Source organism: Monopterus albus, unplaced genomic scaffold, assembly GCF_001952655.1.
Source record: "Monopterus albus unplaced genomic scaffold, M_albus_1.0 scaffold24.1, whole genome shotgun sequence".
In the NCBI taxonomy this organism is placed as follows: Eukaryota; Metazoa; Chordata; class Actinopteri; order Synbranchiformes; family Synbranchidae; genus Monopterus; species Monopterus albus.
The window spans coordinates 2217923-2245411 of NW_018127904.1; the positions used below are offsets into that span (position 1 = coordinate 2217923).

Here is a 27489-nt window from a genome sequence, read left to right on the forward strand (position 1 = left end):
GGTGGCTCGGGCATCTGTTTCGGATGCCTCCTGGGCGCCTTCCTAGGGAGGTGTTCCGGGCATGTCCCACCGGGAGGAGGCCCCGGGGAAGACCCAGGACACGCTGGAGGGACTATGTCTCTCGGCTGGCCTGGGAACGCCTCGGCATTCCCCCGGAGGAGCTGGAGGAAGTGTCTGGAGAGAGGGAAGTCTGGGCATCTTTGCTTAGACTGCTGTCCCCGCGACCCGGTCCCGGATAAGCGGAGGAAAATAGATGGATGGATGGATAATTACTTTTTGGACTCCACATGCACATTACATGTACTCTGAACATAACTGGAATTACTAATGTTCAAATAAACCTTAACCCCTTGTAAACTGGCCCTAATTTCAATAAAGAGAGTGTTGTCAGGATGACATTTTGTATTCTTGAAGCGTGTTATTTATCACGGCAGACGTCTGTTTCCTGTGTGCTGAATATCTGTCACCATGTGCAAAATAACACAACATTGTCAGAACTGTTTTGTTAGCTGTTAGCATTCTGCCACTCTAAGCTGCCTATTTTTGGTTCATTTCTTACAGTAAAGACTTTGACTATGGAGGACAGTTTCTTATATGGACAACAGAGACTTTATTATTGCATTTCACAAATGGGAGATAGAATGCAAGGTGACATAGACTAATGGCTTGGTTCCTGCATAGTAGCACATACAGCAAAACAGTGAAATGATGTTTGCAAGCCTCCATCAATCACAATTAATGACATTTTGTTATGTTGGGGAAATTGTTTTGAATGCTAGAATGAACAGCACCGTACTGTTATTGTTGCACTTTGTTAAATAGAGAAATCTCACAATGGTTCAATATTACATTTGTTGCATGGTAATGAAATGCTATAATCAGTATAGAAGACAACAGTCTAGTGGATCTGAACATTTAAACTTGGATTCAAGCAAGCATAAAAGTATATTTAATGCTTATAGGACCAATTTTAATGAGATTTTACAGCTTTTTTTACGAGTCTAGGTATGGCATGATTGACTTCACCCACATTTGGTGTATACACTGATCTATCAAATATTAACCATATAAGTTATTAATATACATAGAAGTTATTAATGTTAAGCTTGGGGTTTAATAAGATATAAAATGACTCAAATCCAATTTTCACCCTTTACCAAATTATCCTGTATGTCTGTAGTGATAGAACAATTCGAATAATGTGTATGATAACTCTTCAGATGCCTCATTGAGTCTTCCAACAGCACTGTTCATTATATGCAGATTGTTCTGACAGCTTATTTTGTTGTTGGCATGTGACTATTGATGATGTCCATTAGAGAAAAATGTCCCTTTTACAGATATTTGTTTTTTCTCCATTGTGCGCAATGCAATTAAGTGCATTTGTTGACCATCCACTCTGTTTGGCTCAAAGATTTTTATATTTCCTCTTTGTTTCCTCTTTGTCTTACTCGCTCAACAGACTGTGATTAGTAAATATGTATTATAAATACTATTAGAATTACAATATGAATTTGCAGATATAAACACGCTTTGGCAGGGAACTAACCTGTAGGTATTGTACAGTCATTGTGGGTATTTCAGAGCTTCTGACCACTCTGGTGGTTTAACCAACCAGAGTTAATGAGAAATAATCTAACAGTGGTTCTACTCTCCTCTGGTGTTTGTTAGCTTGATTGAACAGCCACTTGGGTTTAAAATGGTCAAGGTTACTCCAGAGCAGCTCCATGTATAAAGCTTGAGTTTTATCACAGATGAATGTACACAGACAATCTCAAAAGAATGGCCTTTGCAGAGGTTGTTCTATTGCAGTGATAATCTTGCTCTTGTCAGAGAGGAATCACACATTTTGTCTCACTGACGTGCTTATGTCTCCTTTTGGCTTTTTCATTCCATGTTGGTTTTTAAAAGGTATAATGAAGGCACTGTGAGTTACTCAAGGCTCATCCACTCAGGTTCTAGGGTTCAGTAATAATTGGATTGGCTTGAGGAAAAGGTGAGGACTTCTATTTAGAAGATGTGAGCGATCTATCAGCCTTCACATGCCTGGAATCAAGCTAGCAGTTGAGGTAGAAATTGAATATGATGTGCCACAACCAGGCAATCACAGCTAGGCAGCGGTCCCCAAGGCATCAAATTAACACAGGGTGCAAAGCTGATCTAGGCTATATGGCCTCTTGGGTCAAATGTTTTGTAAACTGCATGTAGACTGTCGTTCTCACTCATGAGAATTTGTCTGATTTGTGAAAATGAGTTGGCCATTTCCTTTAAGAATGACATTGAGCCTGAAGCTGTTATTGCAAGTGGGAATTGTTTCTGTTTGTGTGTGTGTGTGTGTGTGTGTGTGTGTTTTTATATAAATCAAAAGGGTTTTTTTTGTAAATAAAATGTTGCTGCAGTAAATTGCTGGATAATTTCTTTGTAACATATTGTCTTGACTGCAAAATGATTCCTTTCCCATTTATGTCAGGTGCTGATATGATTGAAGAGGCAGAATTGTTGAATTACCATAATGTCATATACTTTTAAATGACATTACATTAAAGAAATAATGTGGTTGCAAGTGGATGCTGCTGCTTAGCAGAGTAATTCCCCAGTGAAGCGTTACTGTGCTTCTAAAAGATCATTTAGAAAACCATGTTTTTTTTTTTTATGGTGAGAAAGATGGTCCTATTTACTTCAGCTAAAAATATGAACTTGTCTTTCCAGTATGTTGCCTATATGAAACCATGCCTCCTCAGTGTAATGGTCCATGTTTTGCCATTTTGGCTCTGCAGAAAGGACTTAAATTATGTCCATCTCCATCCCAGTTACAATGTCTCTTTTGAAGGAAGATGAGCCATCTGACTTATCTTCACTTTGCACTTCAGTGGGATTTAAAAATTGGGAGTTCCTGTCACGTCTGTAGAGTGATAGGTAGAGTGTGGCAAAATGCTTGGATTATGCATCACTGATTTCTGCTGAGGACAGAGGTGGGGGTTGAAGGATAATGTGATGCTGGCTTGGTGTGCCAGGCTCAAGAGCCTATTACTTCTTTGTTTATGCCATAGCCATAAATATATAAATGTAAATGCATGTATGAGTAAATGTTCCCTTATCTACACTACAGTATTTATAGGCACAGCAATGAAAATCATTTAATTATAGCAACTCCTTCATACTGAAGCACACCGTCTGCATTTGGGATTCGTGATGAATGATGGTATTTGATTATGATGTAGTGTTTTTGAAGGCTTGTTTGCATCACAGTATGATTTGCATAAATTTCTCATCAATTTCCCAGTGAAGAAGACAAAATTTTGCTGTGTTACCTGAAGCAAACAGTGCCCTTGGATTGCAGTTTCACTGTGTCTTCATCTATGGCCAGATTTTGTAAGAAAGTAACATTGATGGTTACAGGTGGCAAACTCTGGTGGGCAGACGAGGAATCAGCACAACTGGGAACAGTTACCAAGAGAGATGGACGGAATCCTGTGATTCTGAGAAACAAGACGAGTGGGGTGGTTCATATGAAGGTGTATGACCGGGAGGGCCAGAAAGGTAAGCAAGATCACACACATCAACGTACAAACACACATACAGATACAGGCAGACACACGGTACCTTATTATTTGCCTTTTATTCGGATGTGCTTGACATTCAGGAAGAAACCCATGCCAGATAAACAATGGAGGATGCTCACAGCTCTGTTTCCCAACTTCTGAGAACACCCGCAGCTGCTCCTGCACTGTTGGCTACAACTTGCGTAGCGACCGGGTGTCTTGTGAAGGTAAGTTAATCAAATACTGCTGATATGTTTCTATCAATATTTCATTTTCCATGACTCCAAGTAATATATACAGTGTATATATTTCTACAGTCCATATTCTAAAGGCAAATCAGTGCTTTTGTGTCAGTATATTAGATTAATCTATACCTGAGTCCAAAGGCAGTTTGTGTAGGCTATAATAGGTCATTTGTTGGTCTTTAGGTGTTGACTCATTTCTGATGTATTCCATCCATGAGGGAATACGAGGAATTTCTCTTGACCCAAATGACAACAGTGAGGCCCTCATGCCTATCGCAGGAACACTGTTTGCTGTGGGAGTGGACTTTCACGCAGGTATGTTGCCATGCAGCACACAGATGAATACTCACCCTTTAGGTCAGTGTTGGATAGCGAACATAAGAGAGCTGGTACATTTTCCAGAGCTCTACAGAAACTTGGAGGGTTGTTGTTTTGTTGTACAGTAAATGTATTGATGTGTTTGATTTGAAATGCAGTTGTTTTACATGCTTCTAAATGGCTGTCTTTGGTTTTCCTGCAAATCAAGGGAAGTTACAGTAATCGACTTGATTGTAACTATGAAAAACAATTGTTTTGGGGTGATAATTCCTTTTTTTAGAACAATTTCTTTTCCAATTCATTTCTTTGAGATGTTAAGATGACCAGATTATTGTAGTATTTTATGTGGTCTTTCTAATCCAGCAATGTTTCAAATGTCTACATACAAGAGAGGTTTGAACATCACACATATTCACAAAACATTTTGTTTAAACACCACACATGAGCGGGTACTTCTTATTTATCTCAAATCTCCTCATTTTTATTACATGTGTCTTACCCTCCTATCTAAGGCACAAGGAGAGAGGAATCAAGGAAACAGAGAGAAATGAGGCATTCTTCCCTCTGACCTGCCACTGACCTGCAACATTAGGTTCTGATGATGGGTGGCAGGAGCTTTGTATGCCTTAGAGTTTGTATTTGCATTGATAATGTTATTTAAGATCCAAATAGTTACTGCCAACATGACAACAGCGAATCTGAAATATCTCCATATCCAAATGATTTACCAAAGATAACTAATCAATAAAGAAAAAAAAAATCACAGCAAGAACTCCATTTTAAATCAAGGTTAAGCAATAATCAATGTACAAAACAAGAGCAAATACAGTACATCATCAGCAATCAGTCAGTAATTTTTAAGGAATTAGCAATCATGAGCAAGAAAAATGTGTCAAGCATTCAATCATGAGGAGATTGAGCAGCAGTAAGCATAAGTAGCAATCGTCACAAAGCCTCTGACTATCAAAATGCCTGACTTTTTATACTCTTTTTGGCACCGGTGTTTGTAACTCTAAGCTGCCACGGCCCTGAATCTCATAAATGTGAAAAGGTCTGAATCCTCGGGGTCTGTTTCACAAACTTTAGCCTTTCTGCCTCCTAATGCAGCTGGCTCATTTCCTTCTTCACTGAAGTCGGACTTGAGAATCTTATTTTTACCCGACCCCTCCATTCCTCATTCACATTCATATTCATATACAAATCTGTATTTTGTATTTATATCGGGACCAGAATCATCTAACCAATTTATAAAATTACTGCTCAAACAGTCACTGTTGGTAGAAGTGATAGCATACTATATATGTTTTAGGGAAAATAGAAAATAAGTAAATATCTCCTGTCAAAATAGTCGTTCTAACTGACCACTGGGGGTTTTCACCCTGATAGAAACAGATACAATAGTCCACTAAAGTGAAATGGTGGTGTTTTGGAATGAAATCCTCTATATAACATTATTGTGTTTAGGTAACTAAAGCAAAAATCTTTCTTTTCCTTCTCAATCTTAAAACAATAAGGGGAAGGAAAAGGTCTTTGTCATGCCGGGCTCTAACATTTTGAATAATGATGTGTGGGCTTGTGGAGTGCAGTGTAGACGAAAGAGTAATAAGTTCACATTATGGGGGAACCTCCACATGAATAATATCAAACTATTTCCTCACAAGTCGCTGAAACATTCCTAATACAAAGCAATTCCCTAGATATTGTATCAAATGAAGGTACCATAACATGCATTGTAAAGCACGAACTCAATAGCTTGTGCTGTCCTTTGTTACCGGCTTCTGTCTGTATAATATATATGATAAAAATGTCAGATTTATTATACCGACAAATGCTATTAATATACTACAGGCTGGTATATTCCATACATGTAATAGGTTGCCACTGATGCGTGATAACGAACACTGCGGAAAGGAAATTGCTTACACACAAGTGAAACAAACAACATACACACAAGGCTTTATAGCCTGAGGATTTGCAGCAAAGCAGCAAAGCAACACTATAAAGCAGCACCTCCTGTCACTTGACAGGAATATCTACAGACTATTATCTAATGAAGGGAGAAAGCTATGCCAGCAAACAAAGGGAATTATATGGGAATTATACTTAGACAGTGACATTATACTGACATTGTTTACAATGAGACATAAAAATGATATATATGTATGTGAGTCTGAGTGACTTCAAAGGTCATAGTTAATGTGTAACCACAGCTTTGGGAAAAGAGGAAATAAGCCAAATCCAAACCAAATTAAGACATTGCCAAAATACAGACCAAGATTGCTGATTTTCCTGCTCATTGTTACTTTGTGCAGGTAAACAGGGAAATGCATTACAAAGCCCATCCAAAAGCAGCAGCTGATAGCTCACGAATAGCATTTACATGTCATTACAAGAGCCAGGCTGCCAGAGCAGACCAGATGAAAGCCCTGCAGCTGTATTCTGCCATAAGTGAGATACGTGTTAAGAGTGTAAAGGCAGCAGGAACAAGAAAGTGCAAATAAACATATAACGCCCCCTAACCTCCTAACAGTCTGTACAGAGCCAAAATGACAAGCATGCACAGAGGTGCACTTGAAGATTGCACCATAAATAAAGTACATACAATTTCATATGCTTATGTATTAGGGCTGTATAATCAGAAAGAGCCCATAACAGTTTTACCAACATCATGTTTTGAGTGAGGCAATATACTGCTCTGTAAAATTTGGCCGGCAATTTCCTTCTCTGTTCAGTCACTGTATGTCAACAAAGACCTGTGGTTGAACTGTGTGGGTATTTTCACTATCATACTTTATAGTCCCACTCAACATTTGGTGAAATGGGGCGTGCTGCAGTAAAATGTCGTTTCATGAGCTGTTTTGTTTGAGGGTATAAATACTTTGGTGACAGCCATATTCATCCTCCCATTTCTCTTGTCATTAAGTGTATGGTGTATTTTGCAGGAAATGACACTGTGTACTGGACGGACATGGGCCTGAACAGAATATCCCGTGCCAAACGTGATCAGACCTGGAGGGAAGATATCATTACTACTGGCATTAGCAGGGTCGAAGGCATTGCTGTTGACTGGATTGCTGGTTAGTTTTGTGACTCCCCAGGACTGGGAGTTTATTACTGTAGGCTATCAAGTTGGTATATACTGTGTGTGTGTATTATTGATTAGCCACAATGTTATTTTAGGCAGCAAGTAAACATTCAGTCCTCAAAGTTGATGTGCAAAATGGGCAAATGTAAGAATCTGAGTGACTCTGACAAGGGCCAGATTGTGATGGCTAGACAACTGGGTCAGAGCATCTCCAAAACAGCAGCACTTGTTTGGTGCAGTGGTTAGTACCTTTCAAACTGGGTCCAAATAAGGACAACTGGTGAACCGGCAACAGGTTCATGGATGTTCAAGGCTCACTGATTCACATAGGGAACAAAGATGAATCATGTTTTTTTTCATATCACATGGATGGCCTGGCACATGAGCGTCATCTACCTGGGGAAGCGACAGCACAAGGAAGCACTTTGGGAAGAAGACAAGCCTGTGGAGGTAGTGTGATGTTTTGGGTAATGTTCTGCTGGGAAAGCTTGGGCCCTGCCATACATGTGGATGTTAGTTTGACACATCCAGCCAAACATGTTGCAGACCCAGTACACCCCTTCATAGCAGCAGTATTCCCTGATGATCAGAAGGATAATGCACCTTGTTGCAAGAACAGTTCAGCAACGGTTTTAGGAACATGAGAAAAAGTTCAAGGTGTTGCCTTGACCTCCAAATTTCCCAGAGTTCAATTAAATTGGGCATCTGTGGACATCCTCAACAAAGTGGTCTGATCCTTGGAGGCCCCACTTCGCAAACAGGTCACAGCTGTTTTGGCAGCACAAGGGAGTTTTTAGGCAGGTGGTTTAAATATTGTGGTTGATTGTTGTGGCATAGGTTCATGATGGATATAGATCAATAAACCTCCATTGTATTTCAACACCTCACTTTTTTTTTTAAACACAGGAAACCTGTATTGGACAGACCATGGTTTCAACCTAATAGAAATCTCTCGTCTGAATGGTGCATACCGCTCTGTGGTCATATCTGAAGAACTTGATCAGCCTAGGGCCATTGCTGTACATCCACAGAAGGGGTAGGAGATTTGTGTTTTTATGTTTTTTCACCATATCAGTGCTCTATTTACTGTAATCAGTAGCATCCCTGTTAACAGCGGGACAGCAGTTTCAAAAAGCATTTATTATAGACAGAACACATGTTTTACACATTTGTCTGCAGGAACTTTTATAAAAATATAATGATGGGTAGCAAGCAAATACACTTGTTTCACTGTCAAACTGTCAGGCCAAGACAGGTAATGTCCTTGTTACTTTATCACACATCCATTGGTTTCAGTGTGCTGGCAGTAATGCAGAGAGGCTGTATTTGTTTATATACTTTGGACTCCTATTTTTCTTAAAAACGGACTACTAAATAAAACTGCCTAAAATAATTTACTGACGCTGTCATATGACAGTAGTTTATTGTTCAACTGTTGTAGTAGGATTCTTTGTTACAAAAACCAAATTTGCTACACTATGCTATTCTGGCCAGATACCTCTTCTGGACTGAGTGGGGCCAGAACCCCTGCATTGGCCGCTCCCGCCTGGATGGCTCAGACCAGGTTACCTTGGTCAGCTCAGGCATCATGTGGCCCAATGGGATTTCCATAGACTACGAGGTACAGTTGCACACAGACACATACTGCTATCAGCCTCACACACCTCCATTCCATTTTTTTCAGTACATACTGTGCCTCCTACCTCATCTTACCCTTTTGTGACTATGCGTAACTGGTTTGGTGTGTGATAATGCATTTTAAAATTACCCTCCAGGAAAATACATTATACTGGTGTGACGCCCGCACGGATAAGATCGAGAGGATCAACCTTGAGACAGGTGAGAGTCGGGAAATTGTACTGTCAGTGGCCAACGTAGACCTGTTCTCAGTGGCTGTGTTCGGGCCGTATATCTACTGGTCTGACAGGTAATTTATTATTTTCTTAAATCTACACATGCATTGGCCTGCAAATTCTGCGATACTAACCTAACTTTAACCCTTCCCTTTAAAGGTCTCATGTGAAATATTAATAATAGCAGTTCCCCATAGTGTGGGTCACCACCTGCTTTTGTAAATACTCCAGACACCATTCAATGTCATCAGCAAGGGCAGATCCTCCCTCACCCTTCTGTAAAATCAGGCATATGGTTAAATTTAATGACACATTGTTTCTTCTTTATGCATTTTTATACACTACTGCAGTTCTTCAGAACAGTGTTATGGTTTTCTCAAGTAAGACTAGACTGCAGCCAGTTTTAAATTACTGATAAAGAAAAATAAGTGGTCATCTCTTTTGTTTGTTTTGCATTTTTTTAACCTCTCTTGCACAACTTGATAATTAGTCATCTAATTTTCTGTCCTTTACAACAAGGGCCACGGTGGAAAGAAGCTTTCAGTGTTATTGTGTTTTTATCTTCAACAGCTTGAATTGTATTTTGGAGTGTTTGCAGTCTTGGATTTTGCTTTTAATTATCTGTCTATATGTCTGTTGATCTTTCTCATTACCCTGTCTCAGTGAAGTCAGAAATATTATGTTTTCATCTCTGAAATTTAAACCACTTATTTTGCATCCGGTCTATTCTGGTGTTGTTTAGGGCCCACTCTAATGGTTCAATCCGACGTGGCTTCAAGTCAGACACCAGTGAGGTGGTGACCATGAGGAGTGGTCTAGGAGTCAATTTGAAGGATGTGACAGTCTACAGTAGAAGCAGAGAAAAAGGCAGGTTTCAATTTTACAGTTTTATTGGTTCCCACTGTGGCTAGTTTTACTTCTACAGTCTCATTTTTACTATTGGAGACATGCCTATACTTAGTTTTGAAAGGTTTTTTATAAAATGCACCTTGCAAGTATATGGCTACGATCACGTATGGTGACATACAGTGCTATTTAAACATCATTGTACACAGGCAGAGCCTGAGTCAAGCCAGTAAACGAACGTGTTTGGTTTTAAAGGCACCAACCCCTGTGCCAGGAGTAATGGAGGATGCCAGCAGCTGTGCTTTCACTTGGGCAGTGGTCGTCGGACCTGCTCCTGTGCCCATGGCCGCTTGGCAGAGGACGGCTTTGCCTGTGAGCGCTATGAAGGTTATCTACTCTACTCTGAAAGGACTATACTGAAAAGCATCCATCTTTCAGATGAGAACGACCTGAACTCACCCGTCCAGCCTTTTGAAAACCCTGCATTTTTCAAGAATGTCATAGTGCTGGCCTTTGACTATAGCCAGAAGACAACTGGGACCAACCGCATCTTTTTCAGTGATGTTCATTTTGGAAATATCCAGATGATTAATGATGACTGGACAGGAAGATCTGTTATTGCAGAAAGTAAGTGAATGACATATTCCCACATTTTACATTCTTTGTATGCTTTTAAGTAATTAGGCCTGGCAGCTTCCCCATCACAAACATGCACTTAGACTCACATCAAGCCAGTCAAGAGCTTTACATTTGCTCCGGTATTAATGGCGATGTACAGTAGGGAAAAGTATTTTACCTCCTAGGCCTGATTATGGTTTGCTACAATGTAGTACAGATAAAGTAACATTTGCTACTCATGTCTACACTCAGCTTGTTTCAGCTGTCTTTTCAGTCACTGTCTCACATGCGTTTCATGGAAAAGATATGTTTCCATTTTAATCAGTACAGGGGACTAAACGATTATGTAAAGGGTCACGTTTAACTTGTGCTGTATGTACATAACTGCTGCTTGAAGCATCCTTTTACACTCTTACTGTAAGTCTCAATTCATCTGACTTACATAACTGCTTTGAATTATGTACTGAGATGTGAGCACTATCACCGTGCTTCTAGTGCATAGTGGCAATGAGGCTGAGCAGGTCTAGTGCACTGACTCAAGGCTGCAGGTGCTGTGCTACTGACCTGCTGCTTTTACAGACTGTTTTTCAACTACATTTTTAATTACAGGACAACCTTGTATACAATACAATATTCACATGGCATTAATAGGATTTACCTTGGCTAACATCAAGTGTGACTCACCCATTTCTTTTGTGCTCCTTCTGGTTTTTCTTTCTTGAAAGGAGCATTCATTACTGAAACAGTATGACACGCTACCTATGTGTGAAAGCTTTTTTCTTACTTACCATCACAGATTGAGTGATAGCACAATCAGCTCAGTCAGTCCTGTCTTGATAAGCATGACTGCATTCAGATGAACAGCAAAAGCCTCTGTTCTGCTCGGATAGCATCCTCTGCCATTCTGTGATGTTTCCACAGGGAGCAAAGCTCAGCACTTTTTGACTGACTCCTAACACTGAGAGACCGGGAGTGTGTTACTGATTCACTCCCACCCGTCTCCATGACCCATCTCCCACACCCCTGCTGTGCGAGCTTTCGGCTCATGTATTCATCTTCTAGGAATGAACAAATATTATTAGGAACCATCTGTGAGGAATATTAAGTGTTCTTTGCACCGTAGGTTTGTGAAATGTAAAATCAGGATGTTCAACAAATTGTTTGTATGCTATTACAGTACATACAGCTGTGGTAGGATACCGCAACCTGCCTTGCTCAATCACCCTCTGTAGGCAGCGTCTAACTCCGTAGTGCATATAAATGCAAGACTCTCTTTACCTCTAAAAGTTTCTCCCTTTTTCACATCATTGAGGAAAGGTGAAAATGTTAATCATCCATATTTCCCTAATTAAACTCCATGTCCCTCATTAATTACTTCCTCACCATGCTGACAAGTTGTGAGAAAATCCAAGCTGCCAGACGGCTTTTATTGCAAACTATTAATTAGTGATAGGCTGGCTCAGGTAGTGTCTTAAGCATTCTAGAATATGGGTTATGGGTTTTTAGATGAGGAGATGCAAACTCTGTTGCATTGGCCACATGTTCACCATTAAGAGGAATTACAGGCTGCATTGACAGATGAAACAGTCAATGCAAGAGTTACAGAAAAAAGATCAGGTCCACAATATTGGCCAAATGGTGGATGCAGATGTTAAGGTACAAAGTCATTTTTTAAATGTATTTACATTTTTGATTGTCTTGTTGTTATTGACGTAACAAGGTGATACTTTGGAAGGGAGCATTGTTATTGTGAGTTTCTGGTGCATGTGCCAACATCTTCCGCTTCTATAGGGTGTGCTTTCTTTTTTTTTTGTTTATTTTTTATCAATTTCCATTTCTACAAAGACCCTACAGTGGTCTGTGAAGAGCAGCAGTCATATCCATGTATGAGTATATGACAACTCGACAACGCTGAATTACTGCAATTACTGTGATATTGCTTCTTCAGATTGACACATATAATATTGAAGCAATGGAGGTTACATTCATCAGGAGATTTATGAAACCATAGCAGAAACATCTACAGAATGATAAAACATGAATATGTCCAGCTTTTCTTTCCGTGATCAGTGTCTTTCTCTGGAGGCTTCCTCCCTGTCAGTCACATTCCTTCAGCAGCCTGGAAGGCTGCAAAGGCCTTTTCATATTCTGTGTTTAGGAAATTGGTTCGCAATGAAAACATATTCATTCACTGTGTGACTGTTGCATCAACAAATACCGTTCCAGTGTAGTGAGGCATGAAGTTATTTCTATGTCAGTCACCAAGGAAACATAATCCCAGTTCTAACACAATTGGAGCCTGCCATCTGTTATAAGCAAAGTCAATATTTTTTACCTAACTCTGCACTACAGACAGCTTTGCGGTTTAGTGGCCCCAGATGTAAGTGACAGATAATTTGAAGTACACAACAAGATATCAGTGAACTACATTAACCCCAGGCCTACATTTGTAAAAAACAAAAACAAAAAAACTTTCAGTTGGTCACTTACTCAACAATGAGATTATTCCTCATTTGTTTGTATATTTCACTTTTTTTTTTAAAAGAACCAAAGATGGGACACTTCACTTTGTTGCATTAAAACCCTTTCATGCATGAATTATGAAAGCCAAAGTCAGGATTTTTTTTCCTCTGGGTTTTTATTACTTTTTGGGCATAAACAGAAAAAAATTAACTTTTTTATTGAACATGCATTTCTCCACTTTAGTGGACACATGATTAATCATAATGTCACCCCAAGATAAAAATCAATACTTGGAAAATTTAATAACAATATGTTTCTTTAGGTGCTACTTGATGTTACCATATTATCTTTTTTACCTCCAAGGGTCTCCTCCTATAGAAGTATTGGCAAGATATTCCTAAAATACTCAGCCTTTAAACATGAGTGTCCTTCATGCCGGTCTATGTTTTCAATGAACCACACTTCTTCATAGTGTTTGAATCAGGTTACTACTGTAGGTTGGAACTTGAGCAGTGGTTCTATGTGTCTGTTCTTTCAGATGTGGGTTCAGTGGAGGGCCTGGCCTACCACCGGGCCTGGGACACCTTGTACTGGACCAGCTCCACTACCTCCACCATCACCAGACAAACTGTGGACCAGGAACGAGTTGGTGCCTTTAGCAGGCAGGCTGTTGTCACGCTTTCTGAGGAAGACCATCCACATGTCCTGGCCTTGGATGAGTGTCAGAAGTCAGTAGCTTTTCTGAGTGTCTACACACAATCTTTTTCATGCTTTCACTCAATTGTTGTATTAATGATTTAGTCCAAAGACAAAAAGGAATTAAAAACACATTAAAAACACACCTCTGCACTTGGTGACATGTTTTCTCATTACAAAACCCCAGACCTGACTATGTTGACCCAAAGGCTCCAATTGGCCATAGTTCCCTGAAGGTATCAGGAGTCAGAGTCTACTACATATGTGAAAGAGCTTGCGTGAGCTCTCAGCTTTGTTTACATTCCAATAGCTCCTCACACTTGTGCTTCACTGATGTGTTTTTAATTGTTTTTGAACAAAATGGAGGTCTATGGCACAGACAAGCAAGCGATCCTAAACTGACAGCTGACAGACATTAACCGCGAGTAGAGGCAAGTCATTGTCAGTTTTATTCTGTATGAAAGGGTTGAAAATACTGTTAGCATAGAAAATGACCAGCCTTACCCTTCAGTATTTTTGTGCATGTCTATAAATCTGTTCACTGACTAAGATGTTGATAGGCTGCCAACATGTGTCCCAGGTAGAGCTCTCAAATCCTGTTGTCTGCTGCTTACTGTAACAAAAATGCAGACAAATGGAGTAAACTCCCTCTGGATTTGAGAACAAAGGTATCAACTGAGGCTTTTTTAGGATGTGTTGGATGTTTTTGGCCTTCTTTCTACTTAGAATATGTTTAATGTTTAAATATAATGTTTTGCTGCTTTTAACAAAAGTAAAAGGAGCAATGTTTTTATATTCCTATCCATGCATGTGTGTGTATATATATGCATGTAACAGTTTAACAGCTATGCATCCAAAACCCCTGTTGTATTCTTGTTATTCTAATAGAATATTTTTTGTTTAGAAAATAAGGGGAATGGGGAGATTTTATTTTTGCCCCACAAGACACAGATACAAATTATGCGATAACATAATTATTGTTTTGCAGTCAATTTTTTAGCACTTATTTTGGTGAACTTTTCGTGAGGACACTTTGATTGTGTTGCATTACGTGGTATCTTGGAAGTACACTGTGTTTTGGTGAGCACTTTTACACTTCTGGTGTAAGTGCTGTGATCTATTATGAGCTGTACCCACATCTTGTTTAAATATCTGGCTTAACAGTTTCCTTTATTTGCCAGTTTAAAAAAAGGCTCTGGGAAAGGTGAAAAATTGCACATCAGTATTCCTGTTACATCATTCCTGTTACAGATCAAATCAAATCAAATCAAATCAAATTTTATTTGTATAGCACCAAATCACAACAAAAGTCATCTCAGGACACTTTACAAAGTAAGGTCTAGACCTTACTGTTATCAATATTATTACATAGGGAAAACCCAACAAATCCCCCTTGAGCAAGCACTTGGCGACAGTGGGGAGGAAAAACTCCCTTTAACGGAAGAAACCTCCGACAGACCCCGGCTCTTGGTGGGCGGCCTTCTGCTTCGACCGGTTGGGGTGAGTGGATAGAGGAGAGACAAAGGAAGAAAAGCAACAAGACACAACAATCAAACACTGATCAGGTCGATGGGCTGGTGACTGCTTGTCACATAGAGCTCCAGGGCCAGGGCAACCTGCAGAAAGGTACAGGGAGAGAGAGAGGACACACTACGGGAGAGAGGAGACACACAGTTAGTAATGTGTAATAGTGGCACATAGAAGATAACCCACAGTAACATTATAGATAATGTTACTGTGGGTTTTCTGAAAACACTGAGCATCGTGCGGTTTCTGGTGTACTATCTAAATTCATTTCTTGCTCTCAGATTATATCCTTGGTTGGCAATTTGGCACCATATCCATCCCACTCCTCAAACACTATCTGATAATTAGAATTTAAACTCCAGTGATTAATTAGCAGTCCCTGGTTGTGAATTCTGACCATAATCCTTGTTATCACACTAGAGGGGCATCCATGACTTACAGCATGAAGTGACAGCCTAGGATATGAAAAAGATTCTTTGTACAATTTGAAAACATATCCCACTCTTTGTTTTGTTTGTGATTTGTCCACACTGTCCTCCCGTAAAAAACAAAGTTATGATGTAGTGTATAGAGCCAGAAAGTCAATGAACAAAGTAACCTAACCAAGTAGTTTGTGTGATGGTCTGCTACACCTGTCATCAGGGTTATGACTGTTTCTATGATGACAAAACTCCATAAATCATGATTCTTCTTGCAGTTCCGCCTGCTAACATAGGGGTGGTTTTTCAGGAGATGCCCTTATGGGTCCCATGAGATAGAAGGGACAAATGGCTGTCAGGGTCTGTGCATAAAGCTGCCGATGATGTCACGGGGTGAACTCAATTATAGAGCCAGATGAGGATAAGTGAAACACTGTCTCTTTAATAAGAGCACTGGTAACAAAATGATACAGAAGACTACGTAAACTCTTGAAACACCTCTCAGGTGACTAATACAGTCCAGGGTCAGAGCCAGCAAACTTACACACAGCCGAGAGATCCACAAACAAGAGGTCAGAGAGGGGAGTCCGATAGTCAATACACAGAAAAACACGAGCAGAAACAGTGGGCTAGGCAAAGCTCAGTGGTCAAACAGTAATCCGGGGTCAGAGCTGGAATCACAGGAACAGGTAAAATGCTGGAAAGTCTGAACAGGAGTTAGAACGATCTGGCAGCTTCCCAGTCGGGGGGAAGCTGCCAGATCCAAAACTGCTAATAATTTTTCAGTAACAGTTATCATCTGAGTTTTTTTTAGCAGTTGCTATAAATTACGGCCTCCACAATTCGTCAGTCTCCTGTGCGTCACTCAACAAACGTGAGTGGCTAGAGCATGGATACCCAAACAAGGCTCAGGGTGAATTGGTCTTAACTGCACCTGTGAATGTGACTCACCACAGTGTTTTACAGGATTCCCCGGCATGTCACTCCGGTGTTTTGTTAATTGATTGATTGGTCGGATTGATTTTTTGCCGCGGCGGCAAAGATTTTGGTGTGGTGGGGCGCTGCTGAGAAATGTTACCAGCAGAAACACTTTTAAACAGCTATAATTGCTTATTTATTAAGTTTTGGGCTACTTGTTTTTTGACTTCTTGCTAAGGTGGTATGAGTTACATAGAAATATTAAAGTGAAAGAGTACTACTATTGGAGAAGTTGACAGCTGCACATTAAGCTAAAGCCATTTGCTGCTGCTTCATTGCAAATGAAAACACTGCACTCTGCTCACTAGTAATAGTTATGCTGTCTTACACATTTTAGCCTGATGTTTTGGACCAACTGGAATGAGCAGAGGCCCAGCATCATGAGATCCACCTTAACGGGCAAGAACATGAAGATTATCATCAGTTCTGACATCTTGACACCCAACGGACTGACTATTGACCATAAAGCAGAGAAGCTCTACTTTTCAGACGGAAGCCTTGGCAAGATTGAGAGATGTGACTATGATGGTTCCAACAGATATGTGAGTATGAAAATAAAGGCCTGCAAGAAATATATGCATTTGTAAAATTATTTTTCTTTTTTATAACTCATAACAATTCTACAAGGTATGGGCACTTTTTAAATAAAAGTTCCCAACTTTTGAACCCAAACCATTGAAAGAGAACTAGTGACTCACTATTTTCTACTTTTGTCTCTCAGTGATGGAAATGTTTCTTTACAATATATCAGAGAATCAAGGGACATATTCAGGGACAGAAAGTCAAATTGATCTTCCCTCTTTTGTTTTTGTTTTCCTGGCTCCCATTTAATCTCCCATCTCTACTGAGCTCCTGGAACAGTACAGTATCTTCTGTGGATATGATCTGAAATACCTCTTGATGTTCTTTCACCACTGAGGGTACAGATGGTTTCCTTAAATCAAAAAAGTCATTTTGTGATAAAATAAATAAGTTCAGTGAGGAGAGTTCATAACAAGTCGCATCCATAATGCAGAACGTCCCAACTGGATTTATGTCTTCTGTATCTTTTTTTTTTTTTTTGCTTGGCGTGCCTTAGCTATCAGCACCTTGGCCCATGTCAATTAGTTAGCCATATATTTGCTGAGCCATGTCACAAAACTCAGAGTCTTCACCTCTGTGGCCCCACCTGCCCTTGCTGCCTGTTAATAAAGGCTTTGCAGTGAGATTGCTCTGCGTGCAGATTCTCCATTCCAATTAAAATGTGTAAATTAAACAGATTTGTTTTCATTGAGCAACACTTCTTTACAGTGATGGCCTGCCCATCCTAGCTTCAGCATTTTGTCCTAACTGTAATTGTGGAGTTGTGGACAACCCATCCACTGTATGTAACATGTTTACTGTGAAGATGGTAGCTTTTTTAATTTCATTTGGCACCGTTCTGATGTTTAAATCAAAAGAAATTGCATAGGATTGCAGAGTTTCATTTCTGAAATTGAAGTAAATAAGGAACTGGATTAAGTTCTACAAAACATATGATGAAGCACCAGTTTTGTAGTGAGCCATATGTATGTAAAGATGGATGGCAGTAGGGTGTCGTCGAGGGCTCAGGTACTCTTCATCGCAGCAGTGCCATTACATGCTGCTAGTGTGCGGCTAGTGACAGAACTGAATAAAAGCTGTGGCATGTTTCTCTCCCCTGTGCCATTTAGAGAGTGGAGACCCGTGTCATTAATGAAGGCAGTGCTTCACAAAGGGCAGGAGAGTGCATGATAAGGGAAGCCGTCAGCGTGTTTAGCCAGGAAAAGATGACCTTTTCACCATGAAGAGAGGGAATATAAATTTAGAGTTGTCGACATAGCAATTGAAGCACCATATTTGAATATTGCTGAGTAGTGAAAAGGTGATAAGAATGTATAAAAGGTTTTCACATTTACCAAAAACACAAAAAGTAAATGTTGTTGGCTGTAAACCTAAACTCCTAAATTTAATTTCCTGTCAATATGTTCCATCCAGCTCCATCTGGCATCTCCCCTTCTTTCTCTGTCTCTGACTTGCTCTTGCCTGATCGGCAGTTGTTGCTTCTACATGCTGGGCTCCTTAAATCAACACCTGTCCTATTAATCCCAGTACGACACAGGGCTAATGTGATGCTGCTTACAAGCCTGTACCACTAATGGCTAAGACTACAGAGGTGCTGGAGGACCTGAACACCCCCCCTCAAGCCTAGAGAGTCCCACAAGGAGCCATCTGATGGATTCCTGCCTCAGTGCCAATGACACTGTCATTTACTCCCCTAACATCTGGGTTAAGCAGTCATGTGTGCTGCAGGGGTGATGTGTTGATTAATGAGTCAAAACATCATCCTTCACTTTTATTGCTAGGGTTCCACTCAAAATTTTGTTGGTGCTCTCTTCAGCTAGATCTTGTGGGTTCATGAATGGAAGTGCGAATACTGACAGTATGAAATGTATGGCTTCACCTTGTGTTGTTGCTGCATTATATAAGCCCACAAATAGAATAGCCTTAGACTTGAAAAGTATAATGGAAAGAAGTCCTCACATCTGTGCTCTACTTTACAATTTTAGGTCATAATTAAATCAGGATCTGGAAACTTCTATGGGCTCACCATCTATGGAGATTTCATCTACTGGTCAGACTGGGCCCAAAGGTCTGTGCTGCGCTCAAACAAGTACACAGGTGGTGACACCAAGGTACTTCGAGCAGATATACCACATCAGCCAATGGGAATTATAGCAGTGGCCAGGGACACAAACAACTGTGAGTATTTAAACACCTGGAGATGGGCCTAATTTAATGGCCAGTGGGTGCACTGTTGTCTGCAAATATTTGTGTATTGTGTGTCAGCAGGTGCCTGGGTGTCCATGTGTGCAAGAATTTATATATGTGTATATTTATTATGTTGATGTAGTTTAGGACAAAAGACCAAAATAAATATGTAGCTGTATGCCCTTTCTACTGTAGAAAATGAGAAAGTGTGTGTATCTGTGTCACTTCTACAGTTTGCACACACTTGTCTTTTTAGGTTGCTTTGAGAGGGCTAGATGGTTTCATCCCCGCTGGCTTGAAGTTTTTGGAAACATTTGAGGAAGTAGCCTCTTAAGTGTTGCATGAGTTTAATGTCCAAGTAGGGCAAAGGGAAGTGAACCTAGACATGTTCCACTGCCTGGACAGGTCAAATGCAGAGAGACACATTTTTCCTTGTTTATCTCGTTGTAGGAAATAATCACATCTTATAACCTGCATGGGCACAGCTGCAAATTCACGACATGCATTGACCAGCAGTGATGGCTCTGAAAACCTGTCTATCATTTGTTGTCTTTAAATGGTTAACCTCTTCTTGCATTTCCCTTGTCATGAATATTCTAACTATAAATGTTTACCTGACCTGAGGAATGGCTTCCTCTCTCATTAATAAATCACTTGTGGCTGGGGGGGAAATAAAAACAACATCTCCAATAGATGTGTATCTGAGACCGCCTCTGTTCTTGCTAAGCTTCTTTTATGCATTTTTTTCTCAGGACTGGATTAGTTCTTATTAATTTATTTAATTGTATTAATTTTCTGTGCGTTGGTCGTACATTTTTAGTGCAGTTCATGATTCCCACAGAGCTACACATGCTTTTTCACATAGCACCTCAGGCAGGAAAAACATTTGCTACCTGTCAGTGACTTTACTGTACCTGTCTGTAGTCAACAGACCATTGATGATACTGTGTTTTAAAACTGAATGTGTGCGCAAGCATTTCACACTCAATTAGCCTGATGCTTAATGGAAAACAGCAATCCTAGAAACTACAGTATTTACTGGATTAGATTGATTCCTCTGCCAAGTTGAGTTTTTCAGTGGTGTTTTTTTTGCCATTGTTAGTAACTTGGAATAGCCACCAACCTGTTTCTGTCTCAGCTGTAACGAATGATATCGGAGAAAATCATCTCATCCATTAACAGTAAAGTGCCAGGCCCTCAGATTAGAATAGAAAGAGTTCCTTTCCTAGATTTACTGATTATTTTCTTTAAAAAAAAATCCTACCCTGTGATATGCAGAGAAAACACATTCCGTTCCAACTTCCCGTAGTTCAAAACTTTTAATTGGATTATCACTTGAGGAATGCTGAGGCTGTGTGTTGGGCAGACCTTTGAGTAACAATGCTTTCTTAGAAGATACAGTAATTCTAGGAATGTACTGAAAATCTCAGACTGATAATTTGTAAAAGAGTGAGTGTGTCCTTGGAGACTTCTTCTGACCTCTTAATCAGTTCTCTTTGATTGTTACTGAAGGTGAGCTGTCCCCATGCCGGCACATGAACGGAGGCTGCGGTGACCTTTGTCTCCTGACCCCTTATGGGAGAGTCAATTGTACTTGCCGCGGAGAACGTGTGCTGCTTGACAACAACAGATGCGTGTGTAAGTCATGAGAAGCGTTGGCTTAATTATTCTGACATCTCAACTGCCAGTCTTTACAATATTAATGCTATTCTATAGATTCTTTATTTTGTACAAAGTCATTGTCTACATTTACCGCAAATACATCGTGTGACCTGGCTTCTGTTCACACTGAGGTTAAGAACTTATTTGTGCTGTGTATATAAACCTTTGATATCATGAATTAATCCCTTTGTACACAGAAACAGGAAAGCGTGTGCAGCTCTTCCTTTAAGCTGTGCATCTGAAATTATTCCAGTAGTCATAGTCAGTTCTGCTCAGGAAGAGAAACTACAGTGCAGTGCTACTTTAAGTTTAAGCAGACAGCAGAAAGCACAGCTGACAGGAGTCACAAGCAGAAGATATTCCTAATTTGACACGCTGTTGGTTGAATATGACATTCAGTGTATGAATAGACCGTAAGCTGGGAGGAACTGTTCAAATGAGAGAGGTTTGGCCACACTAAACATGGCAAGTGACTCAGAGGCGCTGCATGGTAGCCTGCTGTTGTGGTAGAGCACAACAGGCTTCCTGCAGCAGCCTGATTCAGTTGTTTCTACAGCGGGAACAAATTCCGTGTTAAAATGAGAAGCTACAAGTAGCAGAGCAGGGTGTGAAGTTTGTTAAAGTTTGTGAAGGAATTTATTGGTGAAACTTTAATTTACTGATGACTGAAACCACTACAAGTACAATGTTGACATTTATTATTAAATCATTGTACTATTTTACATTAAATTTTGAATTAGATTCCAATATATGAGTAATTAATGGGGTTATTGAAGTCAGTCATGACATTTACTGTATATATTTGATCGAACACTGGATTGCTGGAGGAAATGTGGAATACTATGCATTTAAATGGAGCCTCTGAGGTCACTTGTATGTATGAAGTTTGCTCAGCATTCACACTAGTACTTTTCATGATTTATCAGCCTCATTGTTTTCTCCTGCAGCAGAAAATTCCTCCTGCAACATCCACACTGAATTTGAGTGTGGGAATGGAGAGTGCATAAACTACCACCTAACCTGTGATGGAATAGCCCACTGTAAAGATAAATCAGATGAGAAAATGCAATACTGTGGTAAGAACCATGTCAGAACTTTGTCTGAACTACATATAGATAAAAAAAAAAAGTAGTGTATATACTGTATAGTTTTGGTTTGTCTGGTAGAAAATGCTAAAAGCACCTGTTGATTCCTGTTTGGCACTGATGTTTCTGGTACTAAAAACAGCAAGTATACTGTATAGTCATCTTTAACATATTTATGCAATTCACTCTGTTCAGACAACAGGAGCTGTCGGAGGGGTTTCAGGCCCTGCTACAACCAACGGTGCGTGGCCAACAGTCGTTTCTGCGATGGGGTTGATGACTGTGGAGATAATTCTGATGAAGCTTTCTGTAGCAGTAAGTCAGAGCCGTTTGATCTCCTGATCAACCCGTCCTGCCTCTGTGGACAGGATCCAGCCACAGCAATGGTTATTATAATACAATATGCCAGACCACATGCTGTGCTAAGCCTTCACTGTGTAATGAACCCCAAGAACATAAAAGGTGCACAAATTCAAAGAGGTTCTCAACCCCCACCCTGCTTCTGAGGGCCCGGGCAAACCTTTCAGTATGGCCAGGGTTATTTTTGTTGACCTTCATGGTGAACTATTCTAGTAAAAAGACCAGTTGTTTTTTATTTTCATGCTGTAATTGGTAGTAGTGAGAAAACACTGAGGTGTATACAGTAGAAACAAGCTGACTGAGCACACAAGCAGATAGTGCTGTTCTCATAATTAATGTAACACTTCCAGCTCAACATTCTGGGGTTTCAGGAAGACGTTTACATCACTATGGTGTGTCATCTTCAGCTTTATATTTTCTTTTTAATAAGATACCAGCAATAACTTTTTTTCTATTACCATTACAACATTTAATTATATTATGTAAGCTATAAATTGATAGCCATTCTGCAGTAGTTGGAAAATGAATAGCATAACCAAGAAGCCCCTCTTGCATATTAATTGCTCTCCCACAGCACTAACAGGGTCATGACATTGAGGCAGTTTTTATTGCACATGCAGTCCAACTTCACAGACACCACAACTCCTCACAGATCCTTTTCTGTCTGACATTATGAAACCTAGAGATACATTTTACCACAACCAAAGGGAGGAAATATTGTTTTGACTGGTACCTGTAAGTGTTTCTGCATGCTCTTTCTATTCTGTTTTTCTTTTTTTAATGCAAATTCTCTTCCTCAGATGTCACATGCGGTACATCAGAATTATCATGCAAGGATGGAAGCTGTGTACCCAGCTCAGCCTGGTGTAACCAGGTCATCGACTGTGCCGATGCCTCAGATGAAAAGAACTGCAGTAAGTCCTTCAGCTTTTGGTTTGCATTGTAGTGAAAGTGAAAGTGTAAAACCATAGCTGTACCTCTAGCAGATCTGCTGGGTTTAGTGACTTAGATACTGTATGTGCTCATCACTCAACTCATATTAAGTACTCCCTGCTCCTTACCTCCACCATCGGTGCCATTGTGACAAGATAATTGTTGTTTTATTTTCAGGCCACTCCGACTGCTCTCACTTTTACAAGCTGGGGGTGAAAGAAAAAGATTTCATCAGCTGTAACTCTACCTCGCTGTGCATCCACCCTTCATGGATCTGTGATGGTGCAAATGACTGCGGAGACTATGCTGATGAGACCAACTGCCAGGGTGAGCACCCAACACACATATACACACACACACAGAGCCTGTGCATTCAGAGGCCAACCAGTGAAGCCAGCTTCAATTAGAAAAGACTTAAGAAAGACCTCATTTTCAGGGATGATTATGATGGTGGAACAGGAGGTTCAGAAAGAGCTTAGGAAAAGATAATGACCTCAATTATTGCTAATGCCCAGAGGACTGACTTGGTTTTGTTTGTCCCAGTTTCCCATGGGCAGAAGTGCGAGGAGGGTCACTTTGCGTGTCCAAGTGGGAACTGCATCTCTAGTGTGTGGCTGTGTGATGGCCAGAAAGACTGCGAAGATGGAGCAGATGAATTCCAGTGTGGTAAGCCAATAAATCTTACCTCTCATGGAAGAGCTTCTACGCAATAAACTGAACTGTTTGGTGCTCTAATGGGTAGAAATAGATGAGGTCTTTGGTTCTGTACACAACACTGTCAGCAGTTGGCAGAATATTTATTTTCCATTAACAAGAAGCTATTTCTTGTACTGTTTATGTCATTTAAATAGTTCCAGGCCTGTTACAAATATCACATGCAGTATATAAGGAGGAGACAGAAAGACAAGCGATGATTGTTTTTTATGCCATAAGGCAGTTTCTCTTGGTTTTTTTTTTTTGTTCCCCCTTATTGAAATTTCTCAAGTGGGTGCTTCTGCCTTTTTAAAAGTCTAATTCTGACCCTGAATTCAGATTGAAGCTGTTGAGAACACACAGCACTTCCACTGTACCAATTGATTAATAAGCCGTAAATCATTAAAACGGTTATACTGAAGATGGAAATGTGGCTTCAGTGGAAAGCGGTGATACAGTGTATGAAAGGATTACACATCACAGTGCCACTCCTCTACATCCCTCGCCAGAGGCAGCAGCAGTCTTCCTCCTTTTGCTTTGAGCTATGCTAATTTATGCAGAACCTCCCATGACAAAGGCGAGATCTCCCCACTTGAACCGTAGTGGTATGGATTAATATTGTTTCCTCTCAAAACCAACAGCTCATGTACAAACCGTACCTGTTCACTTCCCTGACGTGTCATTGCCTTTGACGTCAAAAGCAAAATGGACTAGGTGCATTAGTGTAGGTGGTCAGTGTAGCTGCTAAGCTTCATTGCCATGACAGACAAGCACAAAGTAGTTAGATCACAATAAGTACAGTAGTCTACACACAGTGTCAAACACGTGCTGCCTGTTTTTATGTTGTCAGCCCATTGTATTGTCTAGTCCTCTGACTGTGGTCTAGCCAGTTAAAGCATAAGAAGACATGAAGCAGTCATGCTGATGTTAGCATTTAGCTCAAAGTACTGCAATGCATAAGTGCAGCCTCACAAAGCTATCAGACTGGTGCCAAACTTTAGTCTTGTTTAAGTATGATTCATTTGCCCTTAAACCAGTCAGATCCAAACAGGTTGAGACTAATGATATAAGGGATTAATTTATAAACTGCGACCATAGAACTTACATGTCTTTGCCACTGAGAATGTTTGATTAAGATCTCTCAGGGCTGTTACTTGTCTAGTTTCTTATTCATGTATAATTGACCAACACCTTTGTTCACATTTCAGCTGCCACAGAGAGAGGACGGCAGCCCTTTGAGTTATCAGATTTATTTTGTAAATTGTTCATGACTGTTGTTAGAGATGCATAACACATGAACACCATTTCCATCCCTTTATCTGCAACTGTCATTTGTGGCTGTGTGAAATGATAAGATCCCATGCTTCAAATGTGCTTATATCAGAAGTGCTATGAATTATGCCTCAGTTCTTTGAGAACTTCTGAATAGCTTTTTCAGGACAAATAGACAATATTCCCATTCCTCTGAGTTAATTATCATATAAAAAGCTCTAGCCACAGATAATCTGACTGCAAAGTGGTTTGAGGAAAATGCCATAATATTTCAGAAATATCAAATTCCACATCTGATTAGACAAAATAGTCGTTTGTCACTTCACAGTGCATAATAGACTATTCTACTATGTGAAACACAATTGAAAATGAAACATGAAAGACTTTCTTTGATGCATTTAATGTGCTGTAGACCTGCTATTTTGCTATACACTTGAAGCAGCTGTTTGCATTTGAAGTGTAAATTTAGTATCACATACAGAAAGTCTGGATAATCACAATTTCTAGATTTAGCCATTTAAAGTTTTATCTTATCTTATATCATTGCATCAGTGCACATAAAGCTGGTGTGATGTACAAAGTCTGACAGAAAGAAAAGCAATGCAGTGTGAGAGACCCCACCCCCCCACCCTCAAGGATTTGTAATTCTGTTTGCTGTGTGCTGACCTGGAGTACACATTGCCTCTTTCTTTTCTTTGTCAGGTCTAATAACTATCACTGCAGATTATGAATATATCATATCTTGCAGAATAGCTTTTACACAGTGATCAGCAGAGTGTTCTCTCAATTGGCATCCAACTGTTTACTATCACCCCTAGCGCACCAACTTTTTTCTTTTTTCATTGAAAGACTCTGGATCTTTGAATAGGTAAATATATGTTCGCTTCTTAAAGTTTACCTGCTCAAAACAAAATGTTTGCTACCTCACCATGAGATCCCCTTCTCATTGTTTGTATGGTGGAAGTTATAAACTTGCAGACTGGGATTTGTTTCCAAAATGTTTGTGGTCATAAATCATGTTTGTATGTGCATATCGTCAAGTTTTAATTTGAGCTGAGAAAAACTTTCTGTGTAGTGTCAAGCTCAAACAAGGAAATGGAGGACAACACAGTGCTGTATAATCAAAACATACTGTACTGTTGAGCAGAGGGGGACTTTAAGTGCATTGATTATAATAATATATTTAATTTGGATATATCTTTTGTATTCAGTTTTACAGAATGTAACTGGAGAAATTTGTCAGTGTCCTGTCTTGTGAGACAAATGTAAAGCTATTTATAATCCTTTGTGTGGCATCTATGCTTTTGCATTGTGCTAAGCTGAAAAACTACAGGGGAAAACAAGCAAGCCAAGGGGCAAATAGGAGCCAGCCCACTTGTTGTGTTTTGATTAAAAACACTCTGCACACTTCTGTGCTCTTGTTTCCTCATCACTTAGTGTGATTTATGGTGTTGAAATTTCTTTCTCACTGCCCTCTGCAGACTCATCATGCTTATGGAACCAGTTTGCCTGCTCGAAGAATAAGTGCATTGCTAAACAATGGCTGTGTGATGGTGAGAACGACTGTGAGGATGGTCTGGACGAGAGCACGCAGATCTGTGGTTAGTGCCCTTTCGGATGTCATGATGAATCTACCATTGTATAAAAGGTCCCATCTATTATATTACCTGTAACAGCTCCATGTGTTCCACTAGCAGAGCTGGAAGTGACTAGACAGAAATGAAACATTCTTAATGAGATGACAAATAAGACCACAGGCATTTCCGTTGATTGGAGTGGGCACTGAAGCGAATAGATTTTTCATCATCAAGGCCCAAGAGGCATAGCTATTTCAATGGGCAATGAGATGTGTGTATAATGAATTCTACAATAAAACAAAAGAATCAAACCACAGAGTGACGAGAATTCCAGTGAACATTGGTTGTTTAATTGGATTGTAATGGAGTGTCAAGGAAATATTAATGAAATGGTGCAAAGATTTTGAAAGCACAACCAAAGCCTTTATTCTACAAGTTCTAATGTATGTATGTATGTGATGTATTTCTGCTGTACTGTGATATATTGTTTCAGGGTACAACGGGTGCCCAGTTATTAAAATAACTGATAAATGTTCAACAATTAAAAA

General features: G+C 39.9%; 1 protein-coding gene across 1 annotated transcript in view; it reads left to right on the forward strand.

Annotated features, from left to right (window-relative positions):
* LOC109957083 (low-density lipoprotein receptor-related protein 1B-like) overlaps positions 1 to 27489 on the forward strand; it is a 258584-nt gene that overhangs the window by 173835 nt on the left and 57260 nt on the right. Inside the window, 19 exon segments of the mRNA XM_020594679.1 lie at positions 3400 to 3540; positions 3644 to 3769; positions 3971 to 4102; positions 7048 to 7182; positions 8097 to 8226; positions 8685 to 8811; positions 8966 to 9117; positions 9786 to 9910; positions 10145 to 10516; positions 13509 to 13698; positions 16928 to 17132; positions 19158 to 19350; positions 20872 to 20997; positions 21969 to 22097; positions 22302 to 22421; positions 23267 to 23380; positions 23577 to 23726; positions 23943 to 24065; positions 26846 to 26965. Coding sequence (XP_020450335.1) covers positions 3400 to 3540; positions 3644 to 3769; positions 3971 to 4102; positions 7048 to 7182; positions 8097 to 8226; positions 8685 to 8811; positions 8966 to 9117; positions 9786 to 9910; positions 10145 to 10516; positions 13509 to 13698; positions 16928 to 17132; positions 19158 to 19350; positions 20872 to 20997; positions 21969 to 22097; positions 22302 to 22421; positions 23267 to 23380; positions 23577 to 23726; positions 23943 to 24065; positions 26846 to 26965 — 2910 coding nt within the window.